The 16,617-nt window shown below is 40.1% G+C and overlaps 1 protein-coding gene across 1 annotated transcript; it reads right to left on the minus strand.

Annotated features, from left to right (window-relative positions):
* Window positions 1-599: 599 nt before the first annotated feature.
* Window positions 600-16,456, minus strand: slc2a3a (solute carrier family 2 member 3a). Its single transcript, XM_026156079.2, has 11 exons — window positions 16,017-16,456; window positions 15,573-15,713; window positions 7,839-7,940; window positions 6,965-7,125; window positions 6,005-6,245; window positions 4,866-5,028; window positions 3,300-3,487; window positions 2,425-2,529; window positions 2,235-2,333; window positions 1,588-1,791; window positions 600-1,508 (listed from the first exon to the last, which is right to left on the minus strand). Exons 2-11 carry the CDS (start codon window positions 15,582-15,584, stop codon window positions 1,206-1,208), a joined length of 1,578 nt encoding a protein of 525 aa, XP_026011864.1. The 5' UTR covers window positions 15,585-15,713; window positions 16,017-16,456; the 3' UTR covers window positions 600-1,205.
* Window positions 16,457-16,617: the final 161 nt, after the last annotated feature.

Below are 16,617 nucleotides of genomic sequence, written 5' to 3' on the forward strand. Positions count from 1 at the left end.
GGCAAATCTGGAAAGCACTACAGTTCTTTGTTTGATTTCTAACTATATACTCTATACAAAAATCAGTTTCTAAGGTTATAAATACTATGATAATTTTCCCTTTAACAAAATAATATACATTGCACGCTACCCCACCGTAATCTACGTGTGTAAAATAATTAAAAGGGTTTTTGTTTACAGGACACAGTCCTAAAAATAATAAATCTTTGTATATATTCAGTGTCTATATAAACATTATATAGAATAATTATAACTTTAAATTCTCTGGTGAACGGGACATTTTTTGGAGTAAATTTGGGATTCATCACCAACTACATCAACTCTAAGATCAAAGATGAAGCAGAACACCTCTGCAATTGTCAGTTATTACTGAGGGTGGCGCCAAACTCCAAGTAAGCAAAGGCATACTAGATTACAGCTTTGGCCATCTTATGAGCTTTCAGAATTTCTACAGTTAGCGTGACCTGTGCGGCTGTTAAATCCCCGCCGTGAAGAGCCGATTTCAGGTTGTGTGTTCACCATTTCTTTGGCTTTGCTCTTCAGAGCTCTCTGTGAGCACTTAATGAAATGCTGAAAGCAGAAACTGCAATTATCCTTTCAGACCTGCGATTTGAGAACGTTTCCATATACATAATTGCAACAAAATCTACAATAATATACGAACTACAGCTAAAATATACACGGCACTATACTGCCCACTACGACACATGTCTAATATTTTAAACAGAAGTGTGTCAGTTTAAAAAAATGTGGATCATTGTTATTCTAACATCACTCAGGCCTGAACTCAAACACCTACACCCCTTCATAAAAGCGTCATCATTTCACCTTGACTGTTACCCGGCACCTGCTTCAATTTTGTTTTACAGTGTGTCATCCTGAGACTCACTGCCATGTTGAAAAAGAGTCACACTGTCAATGAGTGCAGTTGAATTCCTAGGAATGTATGTTTCTTTTCAAAGGAAGGGAGGATTTAAAAGAAGGAAGCGTGAGAACGTTCAGAAAAACAAGAAGTCCAAAGTGCGATGATGAGAGCAGAAAGTAGGACCTTTCAAAGGTACAAACCCATGAACTCGTAACGCTATTGTTATCTAAGCCTGCTGTAAAATAAGCTTTAGTTCCAATTTAGAGTATGTCTAAAATTGCTGTGGCTCTTCCTTCGTTTATAACCTCTCTTATCCATTAAAACCTCATCTACACCTGCTCTACTTGCTCTCCTGTTTAGCTTCAAGAGGTGTGGTCTCAGCCACCGGAGATGGAGCTGCTGCTGGTGCCTCCACCAGTGGGACCTTCTCCTTCACAGGAGAGGCAGGAAGTGTCACAGCAGTGCTGGCACTGGCTGGAGGATCCTCGGTGGACGAGGAAGGAGGAGGTGCGGCACTACTAAAGCCACGAGCAATCTCATCGAAGGTCTTGCCTTTGGTCTCGGGCACTTTGATGAATGTGAAGATGAAAAAGACGATCAGTAAGCCGGTGAAGATGAGGAACACCCACGGGCCCAACCACCCCTGAGGAGAGGAGAGAGCAGAGTCAGAATGATCTACAGCAAAATAAACCACAAGAAAAAAACGATCACCTCTCCCTTACTTGAAGTGTGGGGAAGCTCATTCCAACCAGGAAGTTAGCCGTCCAATTACAGCAGCCAGCCAAAGCCATGGCTGCCGGGCGGGGCCCCTGGGAGAACAGCTCGGCCACAATGAACCATGGGATTGGACCGGGGCCCAGCTCAAACATAGCCACAAAAAGCATGACAGCCAAGATGGCCACGTAGCTCATACCAGGGATTTTATCCTGCACAGACAAAGAGAATGAGCTACTACTGCAGGATCACAAAGATTAGCTTATCTAACAGTTAGTGAGAGCATGCAATGGTGAATTATTTGCTTTTCAGTGGAACTAAGTATATTTATTTGCTCCTTAATTATTTATTATTTTGTTTTTAAATTTTTTCCTACGTTTCCACATCTTTATACAAACCACTGACTGAAAATGGCAAGGGACAAAAATATAGAAAAAAGTAATAATATTAAATAGAATAATTAACCAATTAATTGCTTTTAAATATGTAAATGCTATGGGAAATAACTGATGGAAATACTGCATCGGCCATTTAATATAGCAACAAAACCAAACAGCTGATGTTGCATTTACTTTTGTTTTGGCTGTGGAGAGAATCAATCACATCTTTGTTCTTACTCCGTCTCTGTATTGCTCTCTGACGTCACCAAACTCACCAGCAGGAGGGACACAGTCATAAGCAGAGCGCTAACCGCCATCCCACCCAGTCCCAGGAGGTGCAGAGTCCTGCGCCCTGCTTTCTCCACTAGGAACAACTGTAGGACAGGGACATTGTGAGTGACGTGTGCTTCCCAGCGCACACAAACGCATACCAAGATGAAGAAGACACACGGCGGCGTCACTCACAGAAACAATGGTGAAGATGGTGTTGACGACGCCGGCTCCGATGGTGGCGTAGATCGGCTTCTGCACACCGGCTGAGGAAAAGATCCCAGTGGAGTAATAAAACACCTGAGTGAGGTAGAGAGGATGGAAGTGAGAATATGAGGGTTGTAATATTACCTCATTTATAACAGTATCAAAATAAATAATGCATATTTTATTTTCCCGCTGACCTCCATCTTTTATAAACCAATTTTTCTATAGGATCCTTCTGGGAGCTGCCAACAGTGAGAATATAACAGCCCAACCTACCCAACATCCAGGAATAATAGCTACACACAGTTTTATAGCATGACGTTGCTTATAAGACATTTTTTAGTCAAATAACAACCTTTAGAGGACTTTTAGCCAATATTTTTTTCAAATTAACTAAAAGATCCAGACATGTAATAACAAATGCTCAGAGCGCTAAACTGCCCTCCATCTCTGACTCTGACCTGTGGTTTGAGCGATACCTTCTAGCACTGCTGTTATTTTTATTTTTATAACGTATATTTATCAGTTTTATTATATAGATTTTTTTTTTAAATGAAGGGCACAGGAAGAGCTAAAAATAAACATTAAGCTTCCATCCATCCAAGTCAGGGCCACCAGGGAGGCTGGAGCCCATCCCAGCACTGTCACAGGTTGCACAGAGGCAGGCAATCACTCTTGTTTATATTCACAACACAGCCAAATTCACCAATTAGCTTAATGCCATGGATGTCTATGGAAGGAAGTCAGAGTATCCGAAGTAATCCCACACAGGGATAGGGAGAACAAGCTTCTTTCTGTGAGCTGACAGCACTAACCACCGCAAAGCTGCACCAAAAACAGACAATAAAACCCATTAAACTTACAGCGTTAATTCCTGACAGCTGCTGGGAGAGCTGCAGCATGACGGCGATGAAGAGGGGCTGTCGGTACGCTGCCGTGCGGAACAGTTCAGCGATGGTTACTTTCTTCTCCTTGGCCATCTTGGCGCTCTCCTCCTTCATCTCCTGCAGATCTTTGCTCACATCCTCAGAGCCACGCAGACGCACAAGCACTGCGGACAGAACAGAGACAGGTTTTGTTCACCTTTACAGATGCAAAAGACAAAAAAACAAAACAGCAACAACAAGAAGATGTAGACATTCAAGAGTAACATGCTGGAACAACAACTTACAGCTATCGGACAGAATTCACCACAGTTCATGTGCAGATTAATTTTCATGGATGTTTATCACACATCAAACTCAGGACAGGCTCCTGGAATCCATGAACTGCATTTTAAAATGAGCTATAATCTTATAATGGCCACCAGCAGGCACTACACAGCAGGATTCACACAGGCTGAGTTCAAAGTCTTTTCCGACATAATGTCAGAGTTTGTTTATTTAAAAAAGACAATCTGCATATTTATTCCTTCACAAAAGATTGTGAGTTATAGCAGCTTTGTTTATCGTAACCTTTATTCATAACATCAGGACACATTGCTAAATTTTGCTTTCTGTAGAGAATCTGCAGTCACTAAACAGTCACAGTAACTGTGTTTGTTTATCTTATGGAGGCATGAAGGAGAAGTGGGTCAGGGCCTCAGAGTCAAACCAAACAGGCCACATGTTGAACAGATGCCAAAACCTTCTGTCTGTTCAAGGACTCTCTGATCACGCTCGACCTTCCTCCTGACTCCGCTGATCCCACCTCTGTGTATCTGTAACGAATCGCTCTCCTTCTCACTGCTTCTGTCGCTGTAATGCTGCAGTGCTGTAGTAACTGCTGAGTCGTTCCAACATTATTACATGAAGACACTGTGTTAGTCAATGGGACCATCTCAAGGTGGTCTTTAGCAGTAATGCTGGTGCTAATAGAATACATATTATAGTGTTATAGGTGCCGTGGGGATAGAGACAATAAAGCTAACAACAGTGAATGACTGAAGTTACGTTTCTATTGGTGGTAGTTTAATTTAGTTTATTGAAATCCTTATTATCCCCATTAGTAGCAGTTATACAGTAATAGTAGCATTTACAAGACTATACTTGGTATGTGTTGTGCTTCATATATTTTAAGGTAAAGTGATGAATTTATTAGTAGACAGTTTCTTTGCTCTTACTTTGAAAGGCCAGCCACTGCTAATGAGCTAGCTCTTGCTAGCTCAGCGTGTTGTGATGGTTTTGAATATAAGTTTGCTAACTCCAGTCTCTTTTCTTCTACTGCAGCTTCCATTCTGCTCTGGGCTTCTACTGTGAGGTGGTGCGCCATTCTAATCAGAAGCTAAAAAAAGGTGGTGCTACTGTGACCTCACTGAGGCTTCAGAGGAGAGAGAGAAACACCACCACCAGGTGCAATCCAAGATGTTGGAGTCCATCCATGCACAGCAGCAGGAAATGCAGTAATGTTGTGTGTCATTGCAGTATATTTATAGATGTATTATTGTGTACCGTTGCGTGCCTCCTCTTCCTGTTTGAGGTTGATGAGCAGGAAGCGGGGGCTCTCGGGACAGAAAGGCAGCAGGATGCATTGCAGGACAGCGGGGGCCACAGTCAGGGCCAGCAGCAGAGGCCACAGGTTGTCTGAACCCAGCAGAGCTTCCAGACCAAAGATCTAGACATCAGGGGACACAGAAAAAGGGTAAAACTGATAAAAACAATAAAACTCAATCAGTTTGAATGCTTACTGTGTATCCTAGCTGATATCCTCTTGTAGATACTACTATGTAGTAAGACAAGACTAAAGAATATCTTGTTTTAAATTCATGCATAACTTTCATATTTCACGGCCTCACAGTTCCTCCACCCCTCCCTGACCCTGGTTCTCCTGGAGGTTTCTCCCTGTTAAAAGGGAGTTTTTCCTTCCCACTGTCACCAGGGGGCTTCCTCATAGTGGGCCATCTAATTGTTGGGGTTTTCGCTGATTTATTGTAGACTCTTTACCTTACAATATAAAGCACCTTGAGGTAACTGTTGTTGTAAATTTGGCGCAATATAAATAAAATTGAATTGAAGTAGAATCACTGTAGTGATCACTTTGGGCGGCTTTTGATCTTTGCTTTGTCACGTTGGCTTTTTTTCATTTGTAAAAACTAAAAGAAAGATGGTTTGTCCTCATTAGGAATGACATTTGTCTTAGCGTGTGGGACTGTATCCTAAGGTTTCTGTTGTTAAATTGTAATTAAGTGAACTTTAACTTTCTGGAAAAGTGTAATGCATTGTAATGCATTTCTTTTCTTGAGTAACGACCACAGCGATGATAATTATCCATATTAATTAATAATGAATTAACTCCTATAACTCAAAGACTTCTTGATACAAACTAGGTTTAGCTCAGATGCCTGAAATGAACCTAATATACATGTCTTCTGAGCTTTGACTTAATAAACTTTCAATTCAACTACATTTGATTAAATAGCACCAATTTACAAGAGCAGTCACCTCGAGGCACTTAATATTGTAAAGTAAAACCCCTGCAGCATTAAACAATCAGATCCGTGCAAAGCTTACTCCAGCAAATTACATTAATTTCCTAAAGCAGTCAAGCAGTCACACATCTCTAGTGTGCAGTTTTTAGTAGAGCTGCTGACCTGAGCGATCAGGATGCCCACAACCACGCCGAGCTGGTGCAGAGTGCCGAAAGCTCCGCGGAGCGGCGTTGGTGACACCTCGCCAACATACATGGGAGTCAGGCCAGTAAAAAGGCCACAGAAAAGGCCAATGACCAGACGCCCAGCGATCACCATCTCGTAGGAGGAACAGATGGTGGAGAAGCCCATAAGGAGGCCGCCGATCACTGCCAGAGAGTTCACCAGGATCATGGAGCGACGCCTGAGGATGAGGAGGTTGAGGAAAGAATATGAATGTTAATGATTAAAAAAACAAAAAAAATGTACAAAAAAACTCCACAACTTGATGCTAAAACGTTTGACAAAGGAAAACTAACATTTTCAACCAAACTCCAGGGAGGAAAATTAAAGCTAATGTAGAAGCCCCAAAGACTGAAACTCCTGGAATGACATCTCAAGGCTGGTTCCAAAAGTATCCATAGATTTCCATGTTAAAAGGCTTAACTTTAGACGAAATAAAAACAAAAAACAGTTTAAATACAGTTTAGGTTATATGGACACCATCTTTTCATTTTGCTAGCCAACACTAGCATTAGCTGTGTGTTAACTTCCCAGTAACTTCACATGGTGACTGGCAGCAGACTCACCACAAATAAACAATTTAGAAGGAAATGGAGAAATAAAGGAACAACTCTGGGGAACGTTAGAGCAGAGCAGCGAACTCAGGACAGACACGCTTCATGAGATCCATTAACAGTAACGGGCTGTGATGGTTCAGCTGTACCGAACAGGAAATGCACAGAGCCAATGTAGTGAAAAACACTGCTGTGACTTAATGTCCACAAAACTGCTCTAAAAGTAAAACAACAGTTCTTATAGAGAGGCTGTAACTAAAAGGTTTTTTGGCTAAAGATGGTGAAAGAAAATAAATCTTGCATGTTACCTATAATATTACACAACAGGATGAAGAAGGTTTCGTACCTGCCAAACCGGTTAGCTATGACACCAACACTAAAGGAGCCCACCATGCCGCCCACACTGAAGATGGAAACAGCAACGCTCCAGACAATGGTGCAAACACCAGGGTCGATTTCCTCGTTATATCGCTTATACCAGGTTACGTTGAAGAAAGATTTGAGTTTCTGTAGGCAAAGATGGATGCACAGACAGAGGATGAGAAAACAGATCAATTCACAGAACTGGCCAGACAGAAGAATAGACAGAACATTATAGTATTTGGTATTTTATGTATTCAATAAACAAAAAAAAACTATATTTAAAACGAAGATAAAGTTAGAAAGTGAGAAAAGTGGGTAAATGGAGAGATCTGTTTCAACCAAAACAACTTTTTCAAAGAGGGTATTTTTGTTATTTATTCTTTCACATTAATAAAGCACTGACTTTTATCTCTTAGTTAAGTAAAATAAAAATCTCCCCCAAATTAACACAAACATTTTATAATTTAAGCCTTAATATAATTCTGATGTAAATTTGCTTCTCTGAAAACAAGCAAAATTAACCCTTTAAAGCCAAGCGCATCATATTTGATACATGTGTTTTTAAGACTTCTACATATTCAGTGTGACAAAAAATGATATAAATTGCATGACACATTTTTAATGACTAACTTGCAAATATATGTCTGATGTAGCAAATGTGATACAAATTAAAACTCATATATGCAGATTAAGATTTGAGAGATTTTTATATATTTTGTTTAAAGGTTCAACAAACACTCCATTATCCAAAAATTAATGCTTGAGAAATCAGATATTTGTATTTGCAATCTTTACAATAACTTATATCTCCTACAGTATGAAGCCTACATCACATTAGATTGCTAATATTCACCAACCATCTCTGGAGCATTGATGACTCCTGTGTTGTAACCAAACTGCAGAGAGCCGATGACGGCGGTGGCGAGGGAGAACAGGAGATAACCTGTGACCTGCTTGTCCTGGACGGAGAAAGAAGGGGAATGAAAGGAGGAAGAGGAGAAGGGAGAAGAAGAGGTATGACAAAGATATTGAATATGAAATTTGATATCATGATGGGATTTTAAATCATTGCAGGAGGCAGACAGATGCAATAAAATGTAGAAGCTGACGCCAGACAGGTCAGAGATGCAGCGTCACAGGAGCAGTGATAGCAGGAATCAAACGGTGAAGTCACTCGGGCTGCACGTAGAAGCACTCACATGTAGGGACACACACTTACTCGTCATCTTTGAACTCTAATTAACATACCTGCTGCTACCACAAATCACTGCTATTTATTCTTCAGAGGACGTTCTTAAGGTTAAAGGCAAATAGAAAAATCATGAAAAGATATACTCGAAACAATAATACACAAAAAACTCAAGTGCCTTCTGGGTAGAGCCATGGCTCTGTGATCAGCTGTTTTCCTGCTTGTGTTTGTCCTTCCTGAAGATAATCAACTGAATGCAGACGAAATTCAATCCTGAAGCCGTCATTTGGTCCTGCAACAGAACCGGGCCTCATAACACAATCTATTCATCTATTTAATGAAATTAGGGTGTGTGATAAAGGAGCCATCACTGTTGTTATTGCAATCAGATGTTCGTAAGCTTCAGTAATGCTGATAAGATATGATGAAGAGTTTTATCAGGGTGGGTTTGCTCTTTAAGTATCATGCTTCTGTTATTGCTTTTACTGCTTTTATTTCTAAACTGAAATAATGGCTTAATTAAGATTTACTTTTGCCACATTACCCTTATCTTAAGGATAAATAACATTCTTTCTTTTGCATTATTTGATTAGTTGTGTTCCATAAACCCAGACTCTGAAGGTCTGAAGCTAGTCCGCTACTCCTGGTTCTGGTTCCAAGTCTAGAAGGGCATCCAGCGTAAAACCTAATCAAATATGTCGATCCCTCTGCTGTGGTGACCCGCTCAGCAGCTGAATGCGTTTTTTGAGTGATGATTCTACACATGCAGCTTTTGTCCCCATTATCATCAAAATGTAAGTTATAGCTTGCTCACTATTCATTTAGGTAAGCACTTAAAAATAACTGCCTGGAGGCATTTTCAGGTTGACTGGCAAGAGTTGCTTCTGGAAGGACTTTGGTACAACCAGGTGCAGGATATTTGTTCTGCTTGAAAAGTTAGATTCAATATTTGTGAGTCTGCTATATTTAGAGTGCAGATTGCCCTTCACTTTTCTTCATTGCCTTCTGCACAGTGCAATGACATTAAAATCATAATTGAAATACATTTATTATAATAAGCTTGCTATGGATTATGCTAAATCAACAGCACAATAAAGTGTGCAGGAAATAAAATCCCTGTAGCTTCTTCTCTCTCCCTCTGATTGGTCGTGTTTAACCAACACCCCTGAGACAAAAAAAATCCTGAGAAGTGCAGTGTACGCTAATAATATGTGACCTCGCCGTGATATTGTTGTACCAAGGGCAGCATATCACCTGAGGCCCATCAACATCTCTATGCGGCCTCAAAAACAGCAGTCAGTTCCGCCCCGTCAGCAGTGGGTCTCCTTATTACCGGCTGCATGCTGAATTACTAACATCAGCAGAAACAAAGACACAGTGGCCCAATTTCTGCTGCTGTGACCCAGTTTGACCTGAATCTCATGACTAGGATCAATTTCTCAAACATAAGTATAGAGTTCTTTGATAAAGTCGACCTTCATTGACCCTTGATTGTTAACAGGAGGGATTAAAACAACAGCGCCATCATGAAAACTGTGCTTTGAGATCCATGATAAGTAACTGTGATCTGTATATGAGTCTACTGGGAGTGTAATGTAAAGAAATTTACTTGCTGGAATGTGTTAATAATCTGGCAGCAGCATTTTGTGTTGTCTGGAGATGTGAAAAGATAATTGATGTAAGTCAAGAAACAAGCTATTACAATAATCTAATCACAAAGGCACAAATGCAGGAACTCCAGTTCCATCAAAGAGACCACATGTTGCAATTTAGAAATGTTCCTCAAATGGGAAAAAAAGGAATGAAACACTGATTTTACATGCAAGTCAAAACCCAGAGAGGCATCAAATATAACACCAAGATTTCAGACACTGTGACTGAACAATAGGATGTAAGAGTTTGACTGAAATTAGAATATAAACCAGGAGGGGCTATGACCATGGCCTCAGCTTTGTTGGTGTGTAAGACAAGGTGAGAGTGTCAATCACTGATATGGGTTAAACATTGTAGTAAGCTTATATATATAGCCTTTGCAGGTGTTGACACTTGGACATTTGAATGTCATCAGCATATAATTGGAACAAAAAATAATTCAGAAAAAGATTTAATGATGACAGCTAAGGGAAGGAAGTAGAAAAATGTAATGGGCCTAGGACTGAACCTTGTGGAACCCCACAGGTTAGAGAAGCAGTGTTAGAGTAGAACTAAGAGAGACAGAACATAAGAGAAAACTCCCATCCAATACACAAGAAAAAAACAGTTAAATGCCGAGCCTAATTACTATTTCTATCGTTACAACGCCGTTACCGTTACTAACAAGAAAATGAGGTGCGTTACTATTTTTCAACAAACAGACGGTTGAAGCTGTGTTCAGCTTACCGCATCTTATATGGTGTTTTTTCCTGAATAGTTTCGTCACGTTTACTGTCTGGACAGCACTAGCAAGCACTCTCTGCTTATGAGCAAAACCCCCCCAAAAACAATAAAAAAACAAAACAAAAACCTTTCGTGTTGGTGGAAAAATGCACCATGTCGACCAATCAAAAAATGATATGGGAACATGACATTTGGTTGTTTAGGAAGAGGGGAAGTTTTAGGAGTGACGGTGAGAGAGAGAGAGAGAGAGAGAGAGAGAGAAAGAAATACTGCAGAAAAAAAGAGAGAGAGAGAGAGTTTTGAGATGTGAGATATTTGTGACGTTTAGCGTGTTTGGAGTGTGTAGGTAATGTGTTGTGTTGTGTAGTTAGTGTGTAGTGTTGTGGATAGTTTTGTGTTGTGTGTCAGATCAATGAGGTGACTGCTGTCTCCAGGTAGAAACAGGAGTGATACACCTGCTGCTGGCAGACCTGCAAGTATCAGGCTGTGATGTTTATAGTGGACAGAAATTATTTTTTTAGAGTGGCACAAATAATTTGCGTGACATCTTATTGAAATCAGAACAGCTGATTGTTCTGTAAATAGTTTGAAATGGTTATTTTAAAAAAAAGGGTAAAAGGTAAAAGGCTGCAAATAACTTGTGCATATGATTTTAAAATTGACAATTTATATTTGCATTTAAAGAAATATGATTCATTAAACATGTTTGTGGTTGTTACAGTAAAAAAAATATAACTTTTTCTACTGGGATTTTATGTTTTTTGTTTGATTTTAGATCAATTGTGTTAATACAGTATGTCAAAATGAAAACATGACTGTAAATTCAGACACGTGAGGTTGTGCTGAAAAGAATGATACCAAACAAGGCAAACAAATAGTTTTTAAAGGTGAAATGTAGAGGAAACATCAAAAGTAGTAAAACATGGCCAGTTATACCCTGGACCCCAGAGGGTTAAACTTTTTTTTTTTTAAGTAACACAATAGTTACTTTTCAAGTAATTAATTACTTTTAGAACATTGTAACTCAGTTACTAACTCAGTTACTTTTTTGAAGAAGTAACTATAATTAATTACTTTTTCAAAGTAACTTGCCCAACACTGGTCAAGAGTATCAAAGACTGCACTTTGATCAAGTAAAACAATTAAAAAAGAATTGCCTGGATCCGAATAGCTTATTAAAAAGACGAGTCTCAGTCTGTCATGTTGCATGACAGGGATGTGAATGTACTTAAAACAACTGGTACCCTCATTTTTATTTCTTGAGATTAAATAAATCATAAAGTGCACTCTTTGGATATAAAGACTATTTTGCTTCTCCCGTCCTTAAGGATTTGTGTAAAATATAAAAATAATCAATAATCCTCTGAGACACCACAAACTAAAAGCCTCGACATCTCTCTGGGTGTGTCTGCTAATGGACATCAGAGCATTTGTCTGTATTTAATGGATGTTATGATATAAACAATCACCAAAAAAGATTATCTTTAAACTGCAATTAAAATTTTGAAAACTAGAAAATATCTGCAAACATGTGGCTGCCAAACAGTGGTGCTGCATGTTAAACCTGTGGAGTAAGGACCTTCAAGTGTTCATTTATTATTATTAGGCTCATATGACCTCAAAATCAACATAGAGGTTATATGACTGAACTGACTGATGAAGAAGAAGAAGAGAAGAAGAAATCAGTGGCTTGCACCAACTACAAGGGGTCAACCTAAACACTGTAACTGCTGTAAGGTGAGAAGATGGAGCCGTTTTACACAATTGTTACATAGTTACTGAAGGCTGTAATAAGTTTCTGTGAAAAAAAAGAGTCAGAATTTGTGAATGCAGCCCTCCTCACGTGTCTGAAATCATCAGCATCAGTTCAGCTGAAAGTTAATTAACCGAGACACAGAAAAAAGGCCTCCAGCATGACGTAGGAACAAAATGAAATTCAGAGTGTCTTTGCTGTAAACCGCTCTCCCATATCCTATGACACACCCACACACACACATTTCTTTCTACATTTGACCTCAGTTTCACCTTTGTCTTCCTCTCCGTCATCCTTTTCATCCTTTTTTTTTGTCAAGTCACAGTGACTCAGTAGAATTCGTCAGTCACCTGACAGCACCCAAAATATCTCAAATAGCGATCAATGAGAAGGTTAAATGTCTGTACAGCTACATTTCAGCTACACTTTGACATCTGTGATCCAGAGGATTGTAACCTGTCCATCTACTGTGTCTGGGGGACACATTCTTTCTTCTAACTGCCGAAGCTCTTCTTGATTTTATGAATGAAACACTTTATGATTATATTTTGAATTATGAAGGTATATCCAACTGGATTTCAAGCATTTTATTCACATTACTGCAAACATTTGAAGGACTTAATGGTCCTTTTAAGAGAACCTGTTTCATGCAAGGGCGTGTCCAGGAAAAGGAGAGGGTGGTGCCAGCAGATTGGACCTTAATGTTGTCCCAATCCCACTGGACTGGACTATTCTGGACTATCTGCAACATTTAAGTGATGTAATCATTACTTAATCAATAATTATGGTCCACTAATATGCCACTTTGTCTGTGATTATTTGTGATGAGTACTTTTACTTAATTACTTCAAGTATATTTTCTAAAACACTCTCAGAAAAGCACTCTTAGACTACTCAGGTAGAAGTTAGATTTTTACTTAAGTAAACAACCTAAATCTTCTTTTACTACTTTGCTAATGACTCAATCAATATAAAACAATTAGCTTAATAATAGGACTCCTGCAGAGTTCCATATTTCATTTAATACCATTTGATTTAGTGCACATGTCTGTGCCTAAGCCTGGAAATTAGGATTTTCTAAACCAGTTTTCTACACTGTATAGTTCTGATAATATACTCTTCCAAGTCATTATTCTTGGTCTCCCACGTCTTAAAAAAACCCCTGGAAACACCTCTGGTTTCATGCAGACAAATGTAATAATCAAGCTCCTAAAAACACTCTAAACAGGAGAAGGACAAACTTGGTAGTAGCCTGTTGCACCAAACACATTTGCTGAACAGATGCTGTGTTTCTATGGCAACCTGTCTCATGATAACAGCATCAGATCACACTGTTCCAGTGTGCAGAAATCCTCCCTGATACAGCAGAACACAGATTTAACAAACAGATATTTCTGTGTCGTTTATACAACCTACATGTCATTTAGTACAACTGTGTGTATCAGATGATCACATGACGCATACATTAGACCTCTGTGCTCATACTGCATCTTTTTTTTTTTAACACAACGTGTGTACATTTAAACCTCCACCCCTTATTCCACTCCTCTGTCCATCCATCCAAGAATGCCCACAGCTCCCCCTCCTCCCTCCTTCATCTCCATGGCAACAGCCTGGAGGTGACACGTTTATTGACAGAGGCTGAAAGTAACCACTGTGCAGCAAACATGCGGCAGCGTCTCATTCACTCAAGCATCACTAATCCACAGCAGCGCTGCACGGAGGTGTGTGTGCATGCGTGCACACACACACACACACACACACACACACACACACACACACACACACACACACACACACACACACACACACACACACACACAGATACGATGAGTGCATCTGACCTACATCTGCGCTCAGCCAACCAGCTCATAGTCTCTGAAGACTGAATTGTTGAAGGTAACCAGGGAGCAGGGTTAATGTATTGATCTGTTCATTATGAAGGACTCAGGCTCTTCTGTGAGGGGAGGGTGTCACAGGTGTCAGGTGGTGTACTGACAAGCAGATTCATAATTTGTATGAACAGAGGAGGGTGGGGCAGAAGGAGGCCATCTGAGCAAGGCTATAATTGCTTCAGTGTGTAAGGTTAGTCATAAATATCTCACCACCAAATATCTGACGTCTTTTGTATCACCTACAGAAACAATTAAAAGGTTTTTGTTTCACTGGATATTTTTAGGAAACAATTCCCTCTTTTGTTTTAAGACATTTCCTTGTTAAATTACAATAAAGTACAACAACATCAGCCATTATTAAATCAGCACTATTATTAAATTGTTGTGACTGTAATCTTTGACAGAAGTTTCTTAATAAAAAAGACTTAAGATTCCTAATGTAATCTGCACAGTTTATAACTGTAAACATGTAACTGCATGTACCTTAATACTGTACAAAATGACTTTTAATTAATTGCTTGAAATTAATCTTTCCTCATTTTTTTCATGTGAAGATTTCAGATTACATTTAGAACAAAAAGTAGTTTTTTGAGTCAAATAAATGGAAACACGAGCTAAACTACTGGGAACCTGATGTTCTTCATATGTCACATACTTTCCACCATAGCATTGATTTTTGGGAGGAAATAAAATTGCTTTCTTATTTTTGTGTCAAATGTAGTGCCATGCTTTGTAACTAGAAAGCAAATCTTAAGGCTTCATTTATACTGCAAAAGGTTTCAACAAAATTCATTTAGCTTCAAACTGACATCTACTATGAAGGTTGTGTATCTCTGACAACCTGTTAGACTGTGACAACCAGAAAATATGTAAAAGTATCTGAATTTGAGGCAATTTATAGTTATGTTAACCTTTGGAAGCATATTTTCTTGTCCTCTCACCCTACATGTCTAATCTCTCTCTCATTAACCTAAAACAAACATACAGTAATAAAACTGAAAGTATAAAGTAGAATGAAATATGCATTAAGTCGCACAAAATCAGACACTGCTACTGAAATGACAGATAATACCAGAATGCACAAACATACACATGGTGCACATTTGATACCCATCTGCAGAGCTTTGCATGACTCAGAGAGCTCTCATGGCGCACATACTGGCTTATACCACCCACACAGCTTCACTTACACTCTATATAGAAAAAAAGGGAAAGTATTAAAAAGAAATCATTTAGAAGCAGTGACTATTCATCTGTTTTTCATCCAGTTCACTAAATGCAAACTGGAGCAGTAGGCCTGTTTTGTCCTACAACCGCTCTCTCTCTCTCTCTCTCTGAATGTGGGTCACACAGAATAAAGAATATTAAAATCTCTTGCCTGACTCTCCATCTTTTCAAGTCTGTCTGGGCGAACACCGGGCAAATTTTAGGATTTCCAAACTGCAGGATGGAGTCTGGAGCTGGGAGCTTCAGGTGGTGTTTAAAAGGCTTCGCAGGACCCGCCCGTCGGTGCTGAAAACTGCAGGAAAAGGAGGAAACCTCATTAGGCGCTGTCCGTGGTACCAAACCGACTCCATCAGGGAGGACACGACTACTCTCCCCTCATTTCCCATCAGAAACCGATCTCAAGTTATCCGTACCATGCTGCTATAATGCAGGTTTAAATGGAAAGAAAAAGTAGTTGAAATAATAAAGTTAACCTTTTTGTACTCGCGCGGCCTGATGCCGGTCAAAGTGGAGGTGTAGTAGATTATTCCCACCCCCTGCTTGCCCCCAAAGACCCTTAACCCGTGCACAAAGCGGACAAATAAAGGGTTCTCACCTGTCGTGACTGCCAGTCCGGACACAGGAGCTGCAGCGGTGGCTTTTTGCGGCAGTGCCTCCCTTCTTTTCTCATATAGGCTGTGCATACGGGAGCTGCGAGGGGAAGCGCACGTAGTTGTAGTCTGTTTGAAGCCAGCCTATGAGAAATGAGGACGCAGGGACGCCGTGAATGTGGCCGCGCCCCGTCAGAGTTTGACGTGCAGGATCTCATGACTCCTGCGCATCATCACCGCATCCCGTGAGGAGAGGCGGCGTCTATGTCCTATTATGGATACAGCCTTATTTCGGTTAGTTGGTCAGCTCAGTTAACGAAAAGACTAGGCGCATGCGCGGACGGAGTTTGCGTGAGCGAGTGTGGTGGGGGATGATAATGGTGAACCCTTCTTCCTCCCTGCTCCGTCCTGGTGTCCTCCTCGGCTTCCCATGATGCATCTCGCTGGTGACCTTGACAGAAGCCAGTGGACGACTGATGCTGCAGATGTTGATGCGAGGCGGGCAGTTGCCAGGGCAACAGGTCATGCAGTGCGGCACACAGGATATTCCAGCTGCAGAAACAACGCTGTGACTTTTGCACACTCACGAACATCCTCTCAGAATTT

This window comes from Astatotilapia calliptera, chromosome 22 (assembly GCF_964374335.1).
Source record: "Astatotilapia calliptera chromosome 22, fAstCal68.1, whole genome shotgun sequence".
Taxonomy (NCBI): domain Eukaryota; kingdom Metazoa; phylum Chordata; class Actinopteri; order Cichliformes; family Cichlidae; genus Astatotilapia; species Astatotilapia calliptera.

What these genes read in the sequence shown, in the direction of transcription:
- slc2a3a (XM_026156079.2), bottom strand. An exon ending in AGCTGTCAGGAATTAACGCT is followed by an intron (nt 2,530 to 3,299) that starts GTAAGTTTAATG and finishes TACCTCACTCAG; the next exon opens with GTGTTTTATTACTCCACTGG. An exon ending in TGACTGTGTCCCTCCTGCTG is followed by an intron (nt 1,792 to 2,234) that starts GTGAGTTTGGTG and finishes TTGTCTGTGCAG; the next exon opens with GATAAAATCCCTGGTATGAG.